At 37.1% G+C, this 20987-nt stretch overlaps 1 protein-coding gene and 1 long non-coding RNA gene across 2 annotated transcripts in view; one reads left to right on the forward strand and one right to left on the reverse strand.

Annotated features, from left to right (window-relative positions):
* LOC132121540 (uncharacterized) overlaps positions 1–20987 on the reverse strand; it is a 190796-nt gene that overhangs the window by 94014 nt on the left and 75795 nt on the right. The gene's annotated exons all lie outside the window — the stretch shown is intronic.
* Positions 1194–15517, forward strand: LOC132121535 (dual specificity protein phosphatase 3-like). The gene is made up of 3 exons (XM_059531035.1): positions 1194–1712; positions 9763–9989; positions 12784–15517. Exons 1-3 carry the CDS (start codon positions 1546–1548, stop codon positions 12990–12992), a joined length of 603 nt encoding a protein of 200 aa, XP_059387018.1. The 5' UTR covers positions 1194–1545; the 3' UTR covers positions 12993–15517.

Here is a 20987-nt window from a genome sequence, read left to right on the forward strand (position 1 = left end):
TTTTGCACGTTTCAATGAAAATGCATTATTATTCATTTTAATGCCACTGATACGCAAGGTAGAAGTAGTGAGCAGAAACAGCTAGATTGAAAGCAACGGGATGCATTTATTCAAAAGACTTAAAACTAACGGCTTATTAAGTGTCCTTTTAAAAGGCCTTTAAACCATCAGTTCAACCCTCAGTTAAAATTTACTGTAGGGAAATATAAATGTGTTTTAATGTGTGAACTTTGCAAGGATCTCCGTTTTGTGGGACTACAATAATAATAATAATAATAATTCATTACATTTATATAGCTATTTTCTAGGCACTCAAAGCGCTTACATTGTCAGGGGGTATCTCCTCATCCACCACCAGTGTGCAGCATCCACCTGGATGATGCGACGGCAGCCATAGTGCGCCAGAATGCCCACCTCACATCAGCTTACTGGTGGCACACTGACCAGGCTCAGCCCTGCTTAGCTTCAGTGGGCAACTGGTCTTGGGCTCCAGGGTGATATGGTTGCCGGCCATAGACTATGATTCAAACGAAAAACCATGCACCATGATTCCTTGTTTTTTTGTTTTCATAACGTAGCACCATGCCAGCTTCATAGCAAGAAACAATTGAAAAGGTTAAGCAAACAAATATTATACACAGGCTATACAATGGTTATCTACAGAAACAGTTGTATTGTTGTTTAACAGTATCAAAACATTTAGTAGGCTATTTGTATTATTATAAATTATTCATTTTACTCATGTTTGGAAACAAAACAACTGTTATGACTTTTGACATGAATCCAAAAGCACGTTCAAAAAAAATTCACAGGTCTTTTTGCACAAATTGTTACTTCATCAATATTCACTTAATTTTCTTTCTATCACATATACTTTTGGACCAAATAATAACACATTTAGCTTATTGGAGAGCTTAATTGTGAGTCGAATTACATCTAATCACAGGTGGGTCGCGTTTCAGAGTTAAAATAGGAGTGTTGGATTAAAACTTGAGAGAGAGAAATACATAAATAATACTAACTACTTTCTGTAAACCTGCCTGTCAGAACATCACTTAACACGCAAATCTGGCCTTAAATTATGGGAGGGGCAGTTGCTTGGAAATAGACTAGTGTTACTAGATTCAGATGGAGCGAGCGTTATTGGCATTGGTTTACGCGCAACAGGCCACATGATGAACACGTGGAATGTCGTCTACCCCACCTGAACTGCGGATGGATTCGATGAGAGACAGAGAGTGATGTTCCCTTTAAAGCAGCTCTCAGTGACTTTTCTCGTGGTCGGTGCGTAGCGCCATCTTCCGCCTGTTCTGTTAGCCTACCGACCTCACCGGAGCATCACATCAGACCGCCGGTGGGCGAGTCTTGGGTGTGTCTGTCTGCCTGCGAAAGAGCGGCCGTGCGAGCGAGCCTGCGTTCAGGAAAGCACGCTACCACACCGAGTGAGGAAGGATATAAAATGCTGGGGAACTGAAAGCAGCCACATCTTCATCACTAAACACTTTTGTTGTTGTTGTTTATTTTTTGCTTCTGGAGGACTGAAGCATGAAGAAACATCACAGCCCCGCGAAGGGACCACTGGACGTCACCGTGCCGGACGCCGAGGCGACCATACAACAACTCAACAAGCTGCTGTCCAACGGCAGCGGTTTCTACAGCCTCCCAGCACAACATTTCAATGAGGTCTTTCCCAAGATTTACATCGGCAATGCGTAAGTTCAACGATCTAATGGAGGTGTGTCTGCTTCGGATGGCAGAAAAACACTGACAGGTAGATGCTTTCTGCTACTGGACAAATTTGTTGATTCGTGAGGTGGCAAAAGAGCTGTATAGTGGATCGGTAAATAAACCCTCTCAGTAAATAGTGCCTAAATATTTTTCAGTGTCCAGGTGTAAAACAACAAACATTTGAATGGAGCACGTCAGCTCTCCGTCTACGAGGACAATCAAGAAGACACAGGATATTTTGCTAACGTTTAATAAATAGTAAGTCAGTTTGAGTCCGACTGCAAGAAAAGCTGTTTTTCTCCACGACTGTCCTCTATAGGTACCATCTCGCTATCTCTCTGAGATCACTGGTTACAAAATCACTTCAGGTCGACCTCAGTCACGTGTTTTTTGTATTAAACCGTTATTATTCAACATTAATTGCATATTTTCTCTATCATTTAAAGAGAAAACGACCTCAAAGGGGTTTAACGAGTCGATTGTTTTCTCGATGCGCTGATTAAAATTCGTGCCGATTCAACTGCATCGATAAAAAAAGATGACTTGAATCGTGCTAGGAAAATATGCATCTGTAGTACTGGGACTTCTGACTCATAATCCATTGTTTACAACTTGTGTGACAAGTCCGCTGTCTTCACACATTGCATATGTGGGTTTGAGCTAATATTCTCTAAAGGTAGTCATATTACGGTACTTATTTTCATGTTTTAAAATTTGTATTAGGTTGATGATTACATATGATTTGTTCCTGCAATGAACTAACAGTCTAAAGCACATTCTTGTTTTGTTACTTGTCTAATATAATATGGAAATTATATGCGATAGTTCATCCCCCAAAATTTTAATTACCGCATGATTTAGGCTCACCCTCAAGTAGGGGTGGGCGATATGGAAAAAATATAATATCACGATTTTATCACAATTCTTTGTCATGTTGGTTTTACTATTTTGCAGGTTGTCTCAGCATTACAGCCAAACTAATTTCCCTATTATAAAGACAAAGCCTTTCAAGGTAACAAAAAAAATAAATAAATAAATAAAAAAAAGATTGGCAGACATTTAGGCCCAAAGATAAAAAAGATATAGCAAAGATAAAAAGAATGACAAAAAATACACATTACAACTACACATAATATACAAATAAAACAAATAGTGCTTTATTTTCAGGTACAATAGGTGTATTTAGCAGGAGCATTTAAGAAATTTGAATGAACAAATATAAAAATAGAACACCATACAGTATAAACTGATTCCTAAAGCAGCTGTATAAAATTTCTTCAGTCACGAGCAGTGAGTGATTTTTCTCTTTGTGTTTTGTTGTTTTATTAATGTTAAAGGAATAGTTCACCCCAAAATAAAAATTCTGTCAGCTGTCTGTCAATTCTGTCATAGTGTTTTTTATTTTTCAACTATCGTTTACTCACTCAAAAGTGGTTTTAAACCTGAATGAGTTTCTTTCTTCTTTTGAACATAAATGCTGTTTTGAGGAACGTGGAAAACCAAACAATTGCTGCTCCACAGTGACTTATATAGTATGTTTTGCTATTATCAAATTCAGTGTGGACCAGCAACTGTTTGGTTACCCACATTCTTCAAAATATCTTCTTTTGTGTTCAGCACAATACAGGTTTGGGACAACTTGACAGTGTGTAATGACAGAAATGAAATTTTAGGGTGATCTATCACTTGACAGCAACGACAGTAGGCTGCATGTTTAATAGGCCTACTGTCCCTTTAAGACCTGCACGCATCTGAAATACAGGCACTTATACGTTTTTCTCTCAACTGTTTACTTTAATTTTAGACACATCCAACTTGATTCTACATGTAAACCTTGTGTGTTTTGACTGTATTAGTGCAAATGATAACTTAGTTCAGTAATCAGACACTGTTTGACAGGCTTTAGCACGCGAGCTTCGGGTGTATGCAGCGCTCAGAAAAAGCACAGGACAGACCAGTGCGCAAATGAAACATTTAAAAACACATGCAAATAATAAAATATTAACTCTACCGCTGAGTTAACATGTGCTGTGAATGCATGTGGTGTTGTACAGTATATGATGGAGGCGCCAGAACTGCAGCTGATAGAATGTGCGCTGTAGCAGGATACTACGATATTTCTTTAAAAGCAGATTGTGGAGACATTTTTATCATCCACAATCAAAAATCGTCATATCGCATACCCCTACCCTCAAGGCATCCTAGGTATACATTACTTTTTTCTTTTTTCATGGCCGATTCCGATAACGATTTTTTACCAGCAAACTGGCCGATTCCTATACCGATTTTTTTTTTCTTTAAGCAACAAACGAGAAAGAAGGAAAGTATAAACAATAAACAAGATGTTTAAATGGTATTTAATAGGCCAAACTGGCTTTTGGCTATTGAAAACAATAACCGTAACCATCTGAAACTAACAGCAGTAACTGCACAGGAAGTAGCCTACATTCAATACAAACATAGATGGTACAGACATCAGCATTTAGCTTTTGTTTTTGAATTGGGTTGAAACTACATAGAACTGGCCTTAAATTAAAAGATTAACTGTGACCATGTGAAATTAAAGGCAATAACTGCATAGTTCTACAATCCAAAAAACACAATCAACACACATTCAATGAGATGTTTCTTAATCAGCATTCAGTAAATTTTATTTTAAATAGAAAAAAGGTCTTTACCAGTGAGACTAAATAAAAGTATGCTATATAAATACATTATTCCAAAATGTTAAAATCAAATAATGTTGGTGCGAATAAAACAAAGATGCAAAGTGTTTCATTCATCCAATTAAAAAATTAGGGTAATGATTCACATCTATATTTTTTTACTTGAGCCAATGAAAAATAAATAACTATTGACTCAAGTAAAAAAATATAGATGTGAATCATTACCCTATTTTTTTTTTTTAAACTTTTTTTCAGTGTGCTACAGCAGGTGATTTTAAAATCAAATTAAGTCGATGTAATTTTAAGGTAAAATAAAAATAATCATCCTATGCAGAACTGACGTTTACTTCTGGCTTTTCAAATGTGTATGCAAGTTCTAATTTAAAAAAAAACCTTTCAGTTTTGTCACATTTTAGTCTGTTTCTTTTCTCATCCAACACGCGAGAAGTTGAGCTGAACATCTCTTCACGGTCTACGCATGTGTAGGGCGCGGACAGGTACAGTACGCTCGTGCAGCTTCAGTGAGCAGAAAAGGTGCTCTTATTTGTAAGCCAGTACAACAACAGCTGTTCGCTTCCTGCTATCTATGCCTCAGACGTGTAGCTCTGCACGTCCAGTGCTGAACGGCTGCCCGTGTCCTGCGCACAGATTTCGAAATACTTCCACACAAATGACATAGCGAATGATTACAATGTAGTCTGTACACGCGGCCACACTTCCGGAAAAATCGGTCGAAAAAAGTCCAAAAACCGGCTGATTGCCGATCGCGTATTTTAACCAAAAACTGCCCGGTTCCGATTTATGGCCGGTCAACAAGTGCATCACTATTATAAACTGTAATGCACGTACACAAGAGTGTGGCATCCAGTGGATGACGTAGGACACATAGTGTTAACTCCGGTCAGAATATTGGTGAAAAGTTTAGTTTTGCTTTCACCTCTGCGCTTATGCATTTGTTACAGCGTTTGCCTACGTCCTACAACTTCCATTGGACACCACTTTCTCATGTACATGAGTACGACCGTTAGCAGAAGCTATAGGATTACAGAGGTTATTCGTTTTTAAAGTTGTAAGTATGGATATTTTTCTTATACAAATGCATCACTTCGCTTTGCTTCAGGAGGCCTTATTAACCCCATGGAACCATGTGGGGCACTTTTTATGATGGATGGATGCACTTTATTTTGCTTCAAAATCTGGACCACTTCCCACTGTCATTATAAATCTCGGAAGAGCCTGGATACTTTGATTGTATTTGTCTGAAAGAAGAAAGTTATATAAACCTAGGGTGGCTTGAGGTTGAGTAAATCATGGGGTAAATTTCATTTTTGGGTGAACTATCCCTTTAAGAATTGTGTATGAATTTAAAAGTCTGAATCAAATTCTAAACCAATTGGCTATTGAGAGTGCATTTAATATAATTTAATCGTTCAGAATTAAAAAAAATTGCTTTAGAATCACTTCAGTGAATCTTAAATTCGAATCAGTTTGCTGTCAACTCAAAGATTCGTATTTCTGCATGGCACTTTCTAAAGGTGTAACATTTGTTTCTATATGTAGTTTGTGGCTAATGAATGATAAAAATCTGAAATGTATTTATTTAATTGTATTAGACCAATATATTCGCTAGGTTCATAAACCATCCAATATTTATCCAACATTTTGAGATTATCAACATTAACTTGTAATCATTCCTGATTGGCAGAACAACAGAAGTGTTGTGTTATCTCAAGAGAAGTTATGTGTTATCTCAAGCATCCTGTTGAGTATATAATGCACAGTTAATGCACAATTTTGTTTTTCAATTGTTTTGAGTAAATATTCCTTCAAAAAATGTATTATATTTTGGAGTATAATGTTTATTTTTCTATGAAAAGCTGTCTGTTGGCAACTGATAGTATTAATTGTTGGCTTATTGTTTTATGCTTTAATTTTTATCTTGCCTTCATAAACCCATCAGTTGGAGATAGAATATATATATATGAGTGACTGTTCCCTGGTTTCACTTATTTCTTTAATAAATCAGCTCACATAAGCATCATTGTATTGGATAACTATAGAAAAAGCACATTATCTCTTTGTAACAACAAATCAATTTGAGCATAAAACCACTGTTTGATATGCCTGGCTTAGACTGTGCTACTACAAGCAGCAGGAATTTACATATGGTCATTTGTAGATATTGACAAAACATTTTCACTGAGCTGCTAATGTCTGTATCTGTCCTGTCTGTAGCTTCCAGATTTATTTATATGCAATTCTGATATGATAGATCGATAGATATAGATAGATTGATTTAAAAAACACTTTATATACAAGTACACCTTGCACAACATATTCTGCTGTTTTGTTATACAATATGCACAGAAGAGTACTTATTGCACATGTATTATACTGCACAGTGATTTACAAAGTTTTATATTAGGACTGATATTGCAAAAGACTAATGTCTGAAATGCGATGATCCCATCCATAATTCCCCATTCCCCAAACACAAGTGTCCACATTGTGTTCAGCACGCACTGCACTGTTTTGTTTGTTCACATTCTTGCCAATCCTACAGAGCACATTAAACTGAGTGCAGATATAAGAGTGTGCCAAACCTTTGGAGTTCAGTTAGTGTTATGACTAGGATATGATCTAAATGAAACCGTCTTTAGAAATACAAAGTATGATCATACACAATAGACAAAATTCTAGAATTTTGCTAGTACTCAATTTGGACTTTTTACTGTATGTTAAGGTGCAGTATGGGGCAATGGGCCACTTTCTTTGTAACAAACCTCTCTTTATAAGACTTGCATTAATAATGCATGTGAAGGGACTGCGGTGAACAGAGTGCAGGACAGGTGAAAAAGATGCAAAGCAAACACTTTCTCTCTCTGTGTTGCACACTCTCTCTCATGCACACTCATACACGCATACATACACAAAGGGAGAAATATGACCACAATCTGCAAAGACTCCATATAGACAGGATCTCACTTGGGAGGGGCATCAGAGTCCATCACTTCATCACCACTGAAGAGCCTGCACTGCTGGCAGAAACAGAGACTGAGGGGCTGCTGCATCCTCCAGTTATTATAAACCAAAAAGGCTGGAAACCTGATCTTTATTCAGAGTGTTCTTTTGAAACTGTGTACATACAGTGTCATTATTTTAGGAAAGAATTTTAATGGAATTCGGTTATATATTATCTATATTATCCATTGCCCATATATGCAGTCTTTCGTATACTGCATTCTCGCTGAGGATTGGACTAGAGAGACGAGGAGACAAAGATGAAAGAGTTCCAGGTGCTCAAGCAAAATACAGACAATGCAACTACATGACAGAGCATTCTGCTCATCTCTCTTCTCATATATTGTTTTCTCTCTCTGTGGACTCAAGAGTCCTATTTTGGGCACTACTCTGGATGCCTATGGCTCTTTGTATGCCTCTGGGCAGCAGCCAAGATCTCCTTGGTGTGTCTGTTCTGGTTTAGAACACTGCTGTCCCCAGGGACCCTCTGACATAGGCTGACATCTCTTCCAAATAAAAGTGGCACCACAATTCGCTCCAATCAGTCTCATACTAGACATAGCAGACCGATCCATAGCTGAAGCTTCTGGGTGGGGTTGGCAGGGTCTTGGGTTTACTGGAACTAAAAACTGTGAGCACGCAGATTGCTAAGGTTTGTTGCAAATGCATAAAACGTACACAGAATAAGGAGTTATGTAACTGTTTAACAAGAATGAATGATTACTAGGTATTCAGCAGTGAGAGGAAAAGAACACAAGAAAGGTAATTACATTTTTTAATATACCGTAAGAAATTTATCTAGGAATAATGCAGATTTATTCTGCTGGGAAAGTATTTCTTATGAAATTATGTGAATGGTAAAAAAGAAAAAAGAACAAGGAAAAAAGTAATGAATTGCATTGAGATTGTATTGACTAATTCTCTGTTCACACTGGTACTGCTGGTAAAAATGGGATGTTATTCTATTTGGACAAAAAATTTGTTTTCTTGCTGCCAGTAATGAATGCTGACAATTTCAATGACACGGTTCACCATGCATACATTTTTTTTAATCACTTTATGTGTGAACAGGACTTCTTTGAAAAAGAAAACGACTTCAAGTTGATTTGTTAGATTGCTGTCAGCAAACTCCCCTTAAGACAATGTTGTAGTTGAGACCAGCTTATTTGAGACCAAAAGAGAGTCGAGTTCAAGTCTAAACCGAATCTAGATGTTCCATGACTAGACCAAGATCATAAATATATTGTGTTGGATATTTTCATGGTCTTGGTTTTATTGACTAAAGCCGTGTTCAGACTACGCGATTTTTGCCCAGTTTTTGGCTTGCCGACAGGTTTTGAGAAATCGTGACAATCACGCAGTGTGAATGAGCAAGATGCGATCTGAGAGAATCACCGACAAGTCGCCGATGCCCGTGAGATATTTGGAATGCTAAATATCTGGACCTGTTTGCGATTCAAAATCATGCTGTGTGAAAAGTGTTCTGACTGAAAATTACATCGGCGATGACCGATAGCCAATGAGAGAGCAAGATACAGAGCAGCGGGGAGTTCGGGGAGGAGTTATAGACCACAATATCAGCAAGCATGATATAAGAACACACAATCCTTGTTCCTTGCTTCTCCCCAACCATTTCCTCCTCCATAATATTCTTTTCCTTTTCTTGCTTTCGCTGCAAATGAGTGCACAGGCAATTCTTACTGCAAGCTTCTTGTGGGCTACCATTTTTAATAATAATCCCAGTCTCACTAGAGAACTCCAGTCTTGCATGCATGATATCGCGTTGTTTTCTTGTCACATCTCGTGCGTGTTTGGTTGTGAAACGTAGTTTGCGTTCCAGACAGAGTTGTCGGTGATTCTTCCTATTGTAAAGTCATGTAGTGTGAAACCTTCTGTCGCCGATCCATCGTGCAGTGTGAACACAGCAGTGACTGAATGCTGGCCAAGATAGTCATGCAGTGTGAAAGAACAGTGACCCAACTACTTTGAAAATCGTGCAGTCTGAACTCTGCTTTAGACTCAACCTCTTCTTGATTCAAATGAGCTGGTCTTGCCTGCAACACTGCTTTGAAGGGACAGTTCACCCAATAAAATTTTTTTTTTCATCATTTACTCACGTTCAAATTGCTACAGTTGTATTTCTTTCTTCAGCTAAACACGAAAGAAGATATTTTGAAAAATGTTAGTAATCAAACAGTTGATGGTAGGTAAATGGTTTGGAACAAATGGAAGGTGAGTAAATGATGACATAACTTTTATTTTTGGGTGAACTATCCCTTTAAGACATCACAAAATTGGTTTGTTTGGTTCAGGTGAGTCTCACACGTGCTCTGCTCCTGCTCCCCAGGTTTGTGGCCCAGAATGTGATGCGTCTGCAGCGGCTGGGTGTGACACACATACTGAATGTCGCAGAGGGAAACTCTTTCATGCATGTGAACACCAACGCAGAGTTCTACACCGGAACTGGCATCACGTACCATGGCATACAGGCCAATGACACTGAGCAGTTCAACATCAGTGACTTCTTTGAGGAAGCAGCAGACTTCATCGATAAGGCTCTGGCACATGGAAAAGGTCGGCTGCTCATGCTTCTTTTCTTTTCTTTTTTTTGTAAATGCTTTTGTTTCTTATCAAATACCCACATTAGACCTACATAAATTTATTGTAAAGAAAACATTTTCCATTCACCGACAAGACTATCCCAAGATTACAGAAATCTTGTTCAGTCCATTTGACACCGATTCTTGATAGTTCATGAAGAATAAAGCCAGCAGTGTCTTTGTGGAGTTAGAATACAAAACTTGACCCTTCTCTTTTCTTTTTTCTCTTGTCCCAGCTTTTTTTTTTATCCCTTTGTTCTGTTGCTTAGCTTGCATAAACATCAAGCAAAAGTTAGGACAGAAAATAATGAAAAGAAAAAAATGCAGTGGATTTATTTAAATCCACTGAAAAAAGTTACAGTATATTTATCCACATATAATAATGTATCCCAAAGAGGATCTGATAGTCTCTACACGCAGATTTATCCCTAGATATCTCACACCAGTTGTTTTAATTGGTCCATTTAAACCCGTCTTTTATGGCATAGATTTTATGCCATCGCTAACACAGAGGAGCTATTATAAAGCGTCTTAATTGCAAGTAATCTTGGCAGTAGGAGCCCAGTAAGCGGCAAATCAGACGCCAAGCCTGGGTTGAGGGAGGACACTAATCTTTTTTTTTTTACTGAGAGCTTAAGCTGAAACAAAACCACTAGAATATATGCTGCCACTTTGTAGCCTGGCAGAGCTCAGCTGTGACATTTGCGACAGCCGTGCTTACAGTGGGCTTGATGTCATCTGGCAAATTTGCTGGCTGAATCACAATGAGCAGTGGGAGGGATGAAGGTCTGAGTGCGCCTGCTGCCTCTGAGTCACACTGAATCTGTTACAAAAATATGCTCTGCATTGGGATGGGTCTCGATTGCTGATTTGTCTTCTAGTTTTAGATTTGTTCTCGTTTTAAGTAAAAAAAAAAAATCTGTATTCTTACTTAACCTATATTCACTGTGGTGAACATAAAATATTTAATTGAGCAGTAGGATCAGATTTTGTGGGGTTTCAGGTTCACCAAAAAAAGTGTCAAAAGTGAAAAAAAAAATCTCTGTCTATTATACACATTTGGCGATAGAGAGGCCAAAGTTCAGATCGCCTTCATCCAGAGTGCCATTCACACAGAACAAGTTTTTGCATTTAAAATGTGAGATGCAGGTCAGCGGAATGGGAAAAAGCAAAGTTTAAGGCCCATTCACACTGGGTACCACACATATTGCTGGATTTACTTATTATTGGATTTCGATATTTATTGTTGGAATTATTTTTTTCCAGCTGATGAATGATTAATACATTGACAGCCATTGCTTTAAAGAGCACAAGCATTTCAAGCAGAATACAACATAACTGCAGAGATTGCTTTTAATAAATAGAACATTATTGTGCGTTGATGCTGTGGATGATATTAACGATATTGGTGTAAACAGGTCTTTAGAGAAGTGTTTTTTCAAAAGTACATTTTTTTTTAACTTGAGGCCTGCCTTTGTACAATGCTGCTGCATAGGTTCAAGATGCTTCAAAGATGCAAGACTCGAGCGCAATGGTAAAATACATCCATCTAGTGTGATGTTTGCATAGAAAAACAATTGAAAAACAGTGCAGTGTAATGGAAAAAAACATATACTGTGTGTACGGCCCCTTGCTCATGCAATTTAATGGATGTGTTTGGCCAGTTAGGAACGGCTCTCGCTGTTTTTTGAGGCTCTTAAACCATGAGGTTTTACAAATTAAAAACGGTTAAATGTTTTATAATTTACCTCAAGGTCTATTAACTGTACTGATCCATTCCATTGTATTCTGCCCAAAATGCTAATTACTGTGTTTACATTACATTGAGAAGACGCTGTGTTTTACTCAAATAAGTAAATAATAATAATAATAATAAAATGAAATTGCTGTCACATCGCAGTACCACATATAATGGTTAAAATTACCACTGAGAAACGTCCTGATCAAGTCGTGCTTGTGATGGAGTTTCCAGTTGAGCGACTGCATCGGTATCATCTTCCGACTGACTAACCTTATGTCATTTTTTTATTTTTTTTATTTATTTATTTTTTTTACAAGTAACCCTCCGGAGAATTTTTTTTATTATGGTAATGGGTGTTTTGTTTCCGACATGCAAAACAAGACTTGGCCAGCTGACCAATCAGAGCACAGTAGGCTTATGGAAGGGAGGTGATTATAGATCGTAAGTACAGAACTGTATTGAACTAATCATTTTGAAACCATTGAAAAATGATTCTAATATTAAATGTATATTCTGAGAAAATTACAATGTTTTTGACCTTAGATGCATTTAAACCTGTTGTAAGGCATTCCAACACAATACTAGGACACTTTAAAATATCATAAGACCTGCTCTTTAAGAAACCAGTTAGCCAGCTGATTTTAGAAATAGCCGTAGCTCTGCATTGATATACAGGGAACAGAATCAATGAAGGTTATCTCCTTGACACATAAACAGCACAAAGACTCATTGGGAAAACTTAAGTAAGCGTTTGGCGGAGGCATCAGGTTTCAGATCCTCTGCTGCATCTGTCAAACAAGCACAGCGGAGGCTGGCAAGGTAAATTCCTCCAGGAGAGTGGGCTGATCTATAATGAATATATGTGTGGTTTCATGTTTGGAGGGGAATTGGCCTGAAGGTTGATTTGTGAAGGTTAACGGTGAGGTATATAAGGCTGAAGTTGCATCTTGTATCTTCAAAGGTTGAGATCTTGGGTAGTGGTCCAAACCCTGCCTTTTTTGACTGTTATTAATTATTTGTCTTCTAGGAAAGGTGTACGTTCACTGCCGAGAGGGCTACAGCCGTTCGCCCACTATCGTCATTGCTTACCTCATGCTCCGTCACAAGATGGATGTACGAGTTGCCACGGCTACAGTAAGACACAAGCGAGAGATCGGCCCGAATGATGGATTCCTGCGCCAGCTGTGCCAGCTCAACGAAAAGCTGGCAAAGGAGGGCAAGTTGAAGACCAAATGATAGAATGTGCTCTACCCCCACATATATTTACAAATGCAGGCACACGGTCAAACTAGTGTGCCCTATTTCCAGTCCCAAGTGTATTAACAGAATGTATGCAAACAGTACATCCAGAGCATAAGCATGGAGGTTAACAAAGTGTATTCAAACACACTTTCACATACAGACTCACACAAGGTGTTGTCAGTGTCCTGAGAAATTACTCCTGCTTCCAGATGGCCCGTAAATGGAAATTTACTGGCATATCTGAATAATTAAGGCTGTAGAAGGAGTAGGGGCAGTATTTTATGTCATCACAACTGCTTTGTTTTTGCATCATCCCTAATGATAATTAAATGCCGTTTTTCACTAGGTACACCTAAATCATTCCGGTAGCCAACTTAGTGTATATCTCACAAATTCAACTTTTGGAGCTTATTAGCCCAACTGTCATCTGCAAAGATTGTAAATAGAGCACAATCATCCATTGGGTTCCTATTGTCAGAAATACTGTGATTGCTCATCCCTTTTCTATTCGTATATGCAGCGAGATGATATTTAGGTATAAATATACACATTTGAACCCATTTACAGACCTACAGCCAGATTTTTGATAGCTTTCCAGCATTTTAAATCCGAACTTAACAGGAGGACAAATATGTTGTGTAACAGCACACACTCCATTCGCTCACAACAAAATAAAGTAACATTCCACGTTGTGCCGAACGGTAGCATACAATCAACAATTTATATCTACAACAAACCAACCATATGTTGTAGCTCGGATTCAACAGATGCTACAAACAGGTTCAACCCGGTTCTATGCAGCAGTGATAATGCATCAGCCCCATTAGATCTCTTTACTCTGGAATCACTGTCTCTAACTGCCAAGTCTCATGCCACATTTTGTCTACCACAAGATCACAGTCAGCCTTGTCCAGAGAGACCCGTCCGGTAGATGGAGAGCCTCTGCCATACCAACTGCCTAATGATGTGCCCTTACACAAGGTTTTTTATCCAGAGGCCTAGTGCCCCTTCACACTGCTAGTTCAGAGAACTGCAGGAAGCATGTCAGTGAGGTCTTTGGAGTATAGATCAGATTTTTAAGGGTAGCTGTTGAATAAGATTAGGTCTACTCCGGGCTTAGCTTTGTCCTTAAAACAGAATTACTTTAGAACTGGAACTAACTCATTTTGCTGCACTGCTGGCTTCTGTCAGGTTTTAAAGAGGTCATATCGTACATATTTTTATCATTTAATTATTTCCCCTGAGGTCCACTTATAATGTTAGTCCAATTAAACCGGTAGTTTTTGCTGTTGTGCCTTTAAGACTTCTATGTAAGCGTCCTCTTTGCATGTGAAAGGAGTTACACTGATTTGAGATTCACAAAATGGTCTTCATTGAAATGTGCAGTTTAAACCATTCAGAACAGACTGAAATACAGACAGACAGTAACATTAAAACTTTCCCACATTGTACTCTTATCATTATTAATTCAATTTAGGAATAACGGTATCTTTATTTCTGTATAGCTCCTTTGGGACAGGTTTGGTTACATTGATGTGTATATATGGGTGGTCATATGTTAAAGTATCCACTTTGTTGACATCAAAAATTTTCAGCATTTCAGAATGAGACCTTTTTGTAGCTTACCTTCAGTATTTTTGGACTGGGGACTAAGTTTTAATTTCTTAAAGTTAACTCAAAAATTAGATTGCTCATAATATGACCTCTTTAAAGAAGAACCAGCATCATTTCATTTGAAATAAGTGCATGCGGCAGTTTTGAACACATAGCTTTATGAATTATTCTAATTTCTCTTTTTTTAAATTTGATTGATCTAATATTAATAGCTCCTGGGCCTCTGCATATTTATTACTGAGGGAAAATACTATAGTACAAATCGTAGGCTAGAGTATAACACAAAGCACTACTTATGCCTCTTTTTTTTTATATTTCTATATTCCAGATATATATACTTGTATATACATATTTAGATGTTGACATATATGAATGTATGAACTGTCCATAATGTTTGTGTATGACCAGTATCTATTAACAGTAGAAATATCTAATATATTAATATATTATAGTCAATATCCTATTTTTTTTTTAAACGTCATGAATGCCATGGCTCACTTACCCAAAAACACCACTTTTGTTTTTTACACCCAGTTGTTTGCTAGAAACTCCAATATTATCTAGTTTTTCTTTTTCCTCTGATGGAGAGTTTTTTGCTTTATTTTTTTCTCTTTAAAAATCATTTACTTTGTATTAGAGGATCAAAGTCTGTTTTCACAGGTAACACTGTTGCAGGCTACCTCACAACAATCATACTACTGTAGCTAATCCCCAATCATTTTTTCTTATAGTTTTTTATTTTTGTCGAAGAACATTTAAAATGGACAAATACCTATGTGTAAAGCATTCAAACTATAAACATTCCTTTATTATAATCTGGAGACCTAGGCTTTATACAACCTAACCAACTGTAGCTATGGAACCCTGTGTGCTGTAACAAAAAAAAAACAAAAAAACAGAAAGAAAAGTTAACCAACGAAGATGCTTTGTGCCAATGGCAAACAAACAGAGTTTAGCAGTCATTAAAACTGACCTGAAATCTTCCTGTGCTTTCAAAGTTTTTAGCACCAACTTTTAACCTCAAAAAGCAACAATAGCGCATTTTGAATAAGCATATTTAAAAATTTCAACATAAAGATGTGTTTGCTGGCCCTGTTGGCTACAAGGCTTCATCAGAAAAAGAACACTCCCTTTTCTGGGGCCTGTTTCACAAAGGAGGTTAAGTGAAAACTCTGAGTATGTTAACCCTGAAATGAGGGAAACTCTAGGTTTTCTGTTTCAGAATGGAAGGTTGTCAAACCTGAGAAAGCAGGGTAAGTCAAGCCCGTTTCTGAGAGAGAGTTTCAGTTACCATGGTAACTTACTCTATGAACCTAACCTGGTCAGGAGCAGGTTTTCTTCGATAAACCCAGAGTTTATTTTGGTTTCCTCCCCCTTTTTAAACACTTCATTGAAAAATGCTCTTTTTTCCTACTAAGTGTTTTTTTTTTCTTACCCTTTTTTTCTTTCTTATGAAAATGGAAACAAGATTATTCTGAGTGTCTATTACTAAGAGCAAATCTACTGTAGCTCCGCCCTCCATCGACACATAAGGTTAAATATGACACATGTGAATAACGGCTTCAATGGTGTAGGCAGTAATGTTTTTGGCACGGAAAACTAGCTTGTAACGCGATTGATTGGGTTAGAGTCCTTCTCACTTTTCCCATCACATGTCACATTAGAATTTAATTTTCAATAAAAATGAACAAAATGTTCTAAAAGTGGAAGTGAAGTGCCTAACGAGTGTTTAATAATGATACAACTATTTATAATTGTAATAAATATAATAATTTACAATCTGTTATTATTGCATCCTGTTAATGTAAAACAATACTGAGGTGCAAATGGGCCTAGTATGTATCTGCCAGTATAAAGTATAACTAGCATCCAATTACTATTTACACTTAGCCTGTTGCAAAGAACTGCTACTTTTACATGGTAAAAAGAATATATCACGATTTTCACTGTAAATTTTTTTCTGTAAATAGCATCTAGAGCTACTTGCACTTAGCCTACTGTAAATAGGATCTATCGCTAAGAAAGTATGTTAATTCCACTTAGTGTAAATAGCCAATGCCGTATTTTTCTTACTCTATTGGCAGATCATTTGTAAAATAAGAAAAATGCACTTAAAATATTATTAATATTATTATTTTATATATATATTTTTGCCCATGAGATACCATAAAATGATTAGCTATTCATTAATCTAACGTTCTGGCAGTTTTCACCTGTTATATTATAACACTGAGAAGAATTATATTTGTATCGAGTCTGAAGTATGCAGACGGTTTTTTGGCGGGAGCTGTTGCCATGGTGAATCGTAATATCGGTGCTCCATTGATACTGGCTTTTTATAGTTGTGGTGCACGCGCTTAACTCAGAGTCAGTTGATTAAACCAACTCATTTCAGCTGAGCTGTAATCGAAAACTCAGAGTTTCCCATCTCAGGGTAAGTCAACTCAGAGTTCAAGTTTAAACTCAGAGTTGGTTGAACCTCCTTAGTGAAACGGGCCCCTGATCTGGATCTATGGAAAGAGAAACACTGCCATCTGCTGTTGATAACCCATGTGATTTGCACAAACTGTCCTGCTATGTATTGCCTTTTATTCATATGTATGGATTGTATGTTACACATTGTATAGAAATTGTAAACAATGTAATTATACAGGGAAGATTAAATGAAAATGGTTGTACCATTATATAGCTTAATGATGTCAATAGTATATATACCAGTTAATCACAATGCTGCTTGGTCATTTTGTATTTATGTGATATTTATGTTTTTATTTTAATAACAAAGATGTTGAGGAAACACTACCCAAGACTGAATACAAACTAAGTTGTCTAATGTGATGCATTTTTTGATGCACGTGTATTTTTGGGCATCAGTGCAAAGTATTGTCTGTGCAAGTTTGTTTTGTCCATGTGTACAAGCACATAGTTGCATTCATGTGTGCACACTCACTTGCTCAAATGCCGCTGACTACACGTAACTCTATATCGTCTATGTGCCGTCTCTTACTGCTGTATGCTTTGTGTTGTTGCTGTAATGTGATATTGTAAATGATTGAGCACTTGTTTGTTGTGAAGGACATGGAACCTCAGCAGTTTCAAATTTGGCAGGAGGGTTTGGCACAAATATTCACACTCTCAAATTATGTTTTGCATTTTGAGTTCGGGAGTTGCTTGATGGGACTAAACGACAGAATTATGATTTTGTTTTAATCTGACTTAATCAGGAAAGGAATTACAGAATGATTGAAATGGAGGTCAAATGAATGCATTCACACGACACAGGCTGTCTAAACATCCCACCTTAAAGCCTTATCTTGAAGATGGATTATATATTTTTGATTCATGTCTTCACTTCACAAAGCAAGGTGTACAGCTTCTACACTTTGTTGAAGTGCACTTGATTAAATCAGTTATTTTTCTTACATTGGAAAATGTTCTTTTGTTTTATGATGTCAGACAATAAATGGCAAAAATAAAGACATGCTTTTTTTACGTCTTTTATTTAAATAGTTTAGTGAGTTTTAACTGGGAGAATGCATTGTTAGACCCATAAAACTCAAATTACAAATTAATTTAAATATAGTGAATATAAGGGTGAAAAGTTAGGGTGATACAGTTGTGTGTGCTGTAATACAGACACACACACACACACACACACATATATACAGTATGCTTGTAATATCAAAAAGTGTTCTCAACCTTGCTAACAACCTTGCTTTTCTTTTCTTTTTTCTTGTATTGTCTTTCGAAACTCCAAAGCAAAAAAAAAAAAAACGTTTATAATTGCATTTCATGGTTTCATATTACTCATATTGCTCAATGCTATAATAAATGACTTGTTTAAATTTCCTCCTAGGGCATGAGAAAGATTCATTTCTCGTGTAAAATGGTAGTTTGCATGACAATACCCTATTAGTTCTTCATGTGTGTTGCAAGCAGTCTATGTCTGTGGGCCTCTGTGGTCTTAGATTACAACAGAATGGGGCACTTAAAATAGTGCTCAGAACAGCCCCTAATTACTCCTGTTAGGTAATAGATAAGTAGGGTAATGTTCAGCTGTGTACAGACATTACTGCAACATTTGACTTGCCTCAGCAAATCCACAAAGACTGAGCAAATGAATGACTTCACTACATCCGCAGCTAGATTTAATGTGCATGGCATCATGTTTTACTGTATGTTATATATTTGAAGAGATCATTATAAAATATGAGTACAGGGTTAAGGTTTTGGGTCAGCATGTGTGAATATTTATGTATTTATGGAAGTACTGTATGTACACTATTTATGCACTATGTTTATTCATAAATTAGAAACATATATGAAAGATGCTTTATGGTATGAGTTTATAGTCTGTCTCCAACAGATGGAGACAAATTCTTCCATAAATCTGTCTCCCTCTTGTGTCCTGTGCTCCTTGTACCATGACCCACAATCTAACACAATTCTTTCTTTTGACACATATACATACTCATATCCAATCATCTGTCACAGGTCCTTTAGCATATGCCTGGTCCTTTAGAATTTGTTCGGCAAACCTGGCGCTGGGGATGACCTGCTCAGACTTCATGTATCCACAAGGATAAGTGAAAACACTCAAATCAATTGGTCAGACACTAGGCCTGCACTCTTTCCATGACCCTGTGCACACTGCAATTACCTGAGCCCAGCTGTGGGGTCCTTTGAGAGTGCTGTCCAGGGGCTCCTTTCTGTCACACTCACAAACCATGCAGGACCATAGAACAGGACCCGAAGGAGAAACGCATATATATATATATATATATATATATACTGTATATATATACATGTACATCTACTGTATATACATATATATATATATGAGAAAATTTAATATTTAAACATACTATAACGAATTAAATCTTCATTATCTTCGGCAAGAAGGAGGCCAGAACCGGTGGACAATCAAATGATACTTTAATGGTCAAAATAAAGACAAAACAGCACATCAGCCCCTCATGGACGACTGACGCGCACAAATAAAAATCAAAACACAAAATAAAGTCCAGGCCTGGTCCTCTCTCGTCCGTCACTGTCGTCGCTCCGGTTTTATATCCCTCCATCTCTTCCGTGGGACTCGAGACCGGCGAGTGTCGCAGGTGTCGCTCATCTCCAATCACTCCACCGGCCTCGCTCCTGTTCCCACGTCCCTCGGCCCCGCCCCACTCGTCACACATACTAAAATGAAATTATAATAAAATAAATAGATACTTTTTATAATTGTCAATTAATATAAATGTCTTCATGTTTTCAAAATGTAATATTTAAATAAATTGAAATAAAATGAATAAATAATTATTTTAACTTTGTGCAATGTATTTATCTTCTTTTAATATAGGTCTACACAAATGTTCATTCTCGAAACAAATGAATTTAGATGATCCGAGGAGGAATAAAAGATAACCGAATTAGAATTGTTGGGTGAACAAATTTGTGTGGGTTATGCCTAATATATCTGTGTAAATACATTGTTATAACTGTGTTTTAAGTTTTTAGAAACATTTCCTGACAGATTTTGTAATCATGAAGTCATTTAAAATTGGGATAGATCAAATTCTGGACAGATAATTTGGCAGTTTTGGCAGTCAATTTTAGTAAAATCTTTTAATTTAATTTGATCTTTTAAAAATCTCATTATTAAAATCATATTAAAATCATTATTAATATCAATCTTGTGGATGATATCCCCCTTTTCTTTGTCATCTTCACTAATGATTGGCTTAAATGAAAAGCATATGATGTTTCCCCCTTTAAACTTTTTTGTCCCATTTCACTGCGTGCTCCCATAATGAAAACGTAAGGAAAAAAAGTGGAACATCTGTGAAACAGCACTAATTATTGGGAAATATGGGAGAGAACATTCTTGGAATGGATGGGCTTCAGATCCTCTTCCAAGCACTTGTGCCCGCAGTGGTGTTGCTCGTTTCATCTTCCTGTACTCTGCTGGTGTGTCGTTCCTGCGGGCCTTGCCAAGTGCGTCTGATATTTATTAAAGAACTGTTATGTAAAAAACAGCAGAATATGGCTGTATGGCTCCTAAGGGTCCAAGTCAGATCGCTGATGAGGTGGGATTTTAGTTTTAGTTGTGAAATATGCACACGGCACTTGTTGCTAGTTGTGTAGAACAACAAATAAGACACATCTAAAGCAAAACTTCATTATTGAGGGAGATCAACCGTAATGATCACTAATTAGCCACAGACACAAAAACCACATGAAAAGGGATCTTCGGCTGTGTTATTGATGCACAAATCCAGCCAGAGCAAAGATACAAAAGAGAAACATGAGTTAATGAAGGATAGGCTTCAGTTGACCCTTATATGCAAGGTCAAGTGTCAATCCATTTGCTAGTTTTGG

Source organism: Carassius carassius, chromosome 39 (assembly GCF_963082965.1).
Source record: "Carassius carassius chromosome 39, fCarCar2.1, whole genome shotgun sequence".
Classification (NCBI taxonomy): Eukaryota; Metazoa; Chordata; class Actinopteri; order Cypriniformes; family Cyprinidae; genus Carassius; species Carassius carassius.

Coding starts and splice junctions, on each gene's coding strand:
- LOC132121535 (XM_059531035.1), top strand. CDS start 1,546: ATGAAGAAACATCACAGCCCCGCGAAGGGACCACTGGACGTCACCGTG. Junction 1,713..9,762: donor AAGATTTACATCGGCAATGC/GTAAGTTCAACG, acceptor CCTGCTCCCCAG/GTTTGTGGCCCAGAATGTGA. Junction 9,990..12,783: donor GGCTCTGGCACATGGAAAAG/GTCGGCTGCTCA, acceptor TTTGTCTTCTAG/GAAAGGTGTACGTTCACTGC.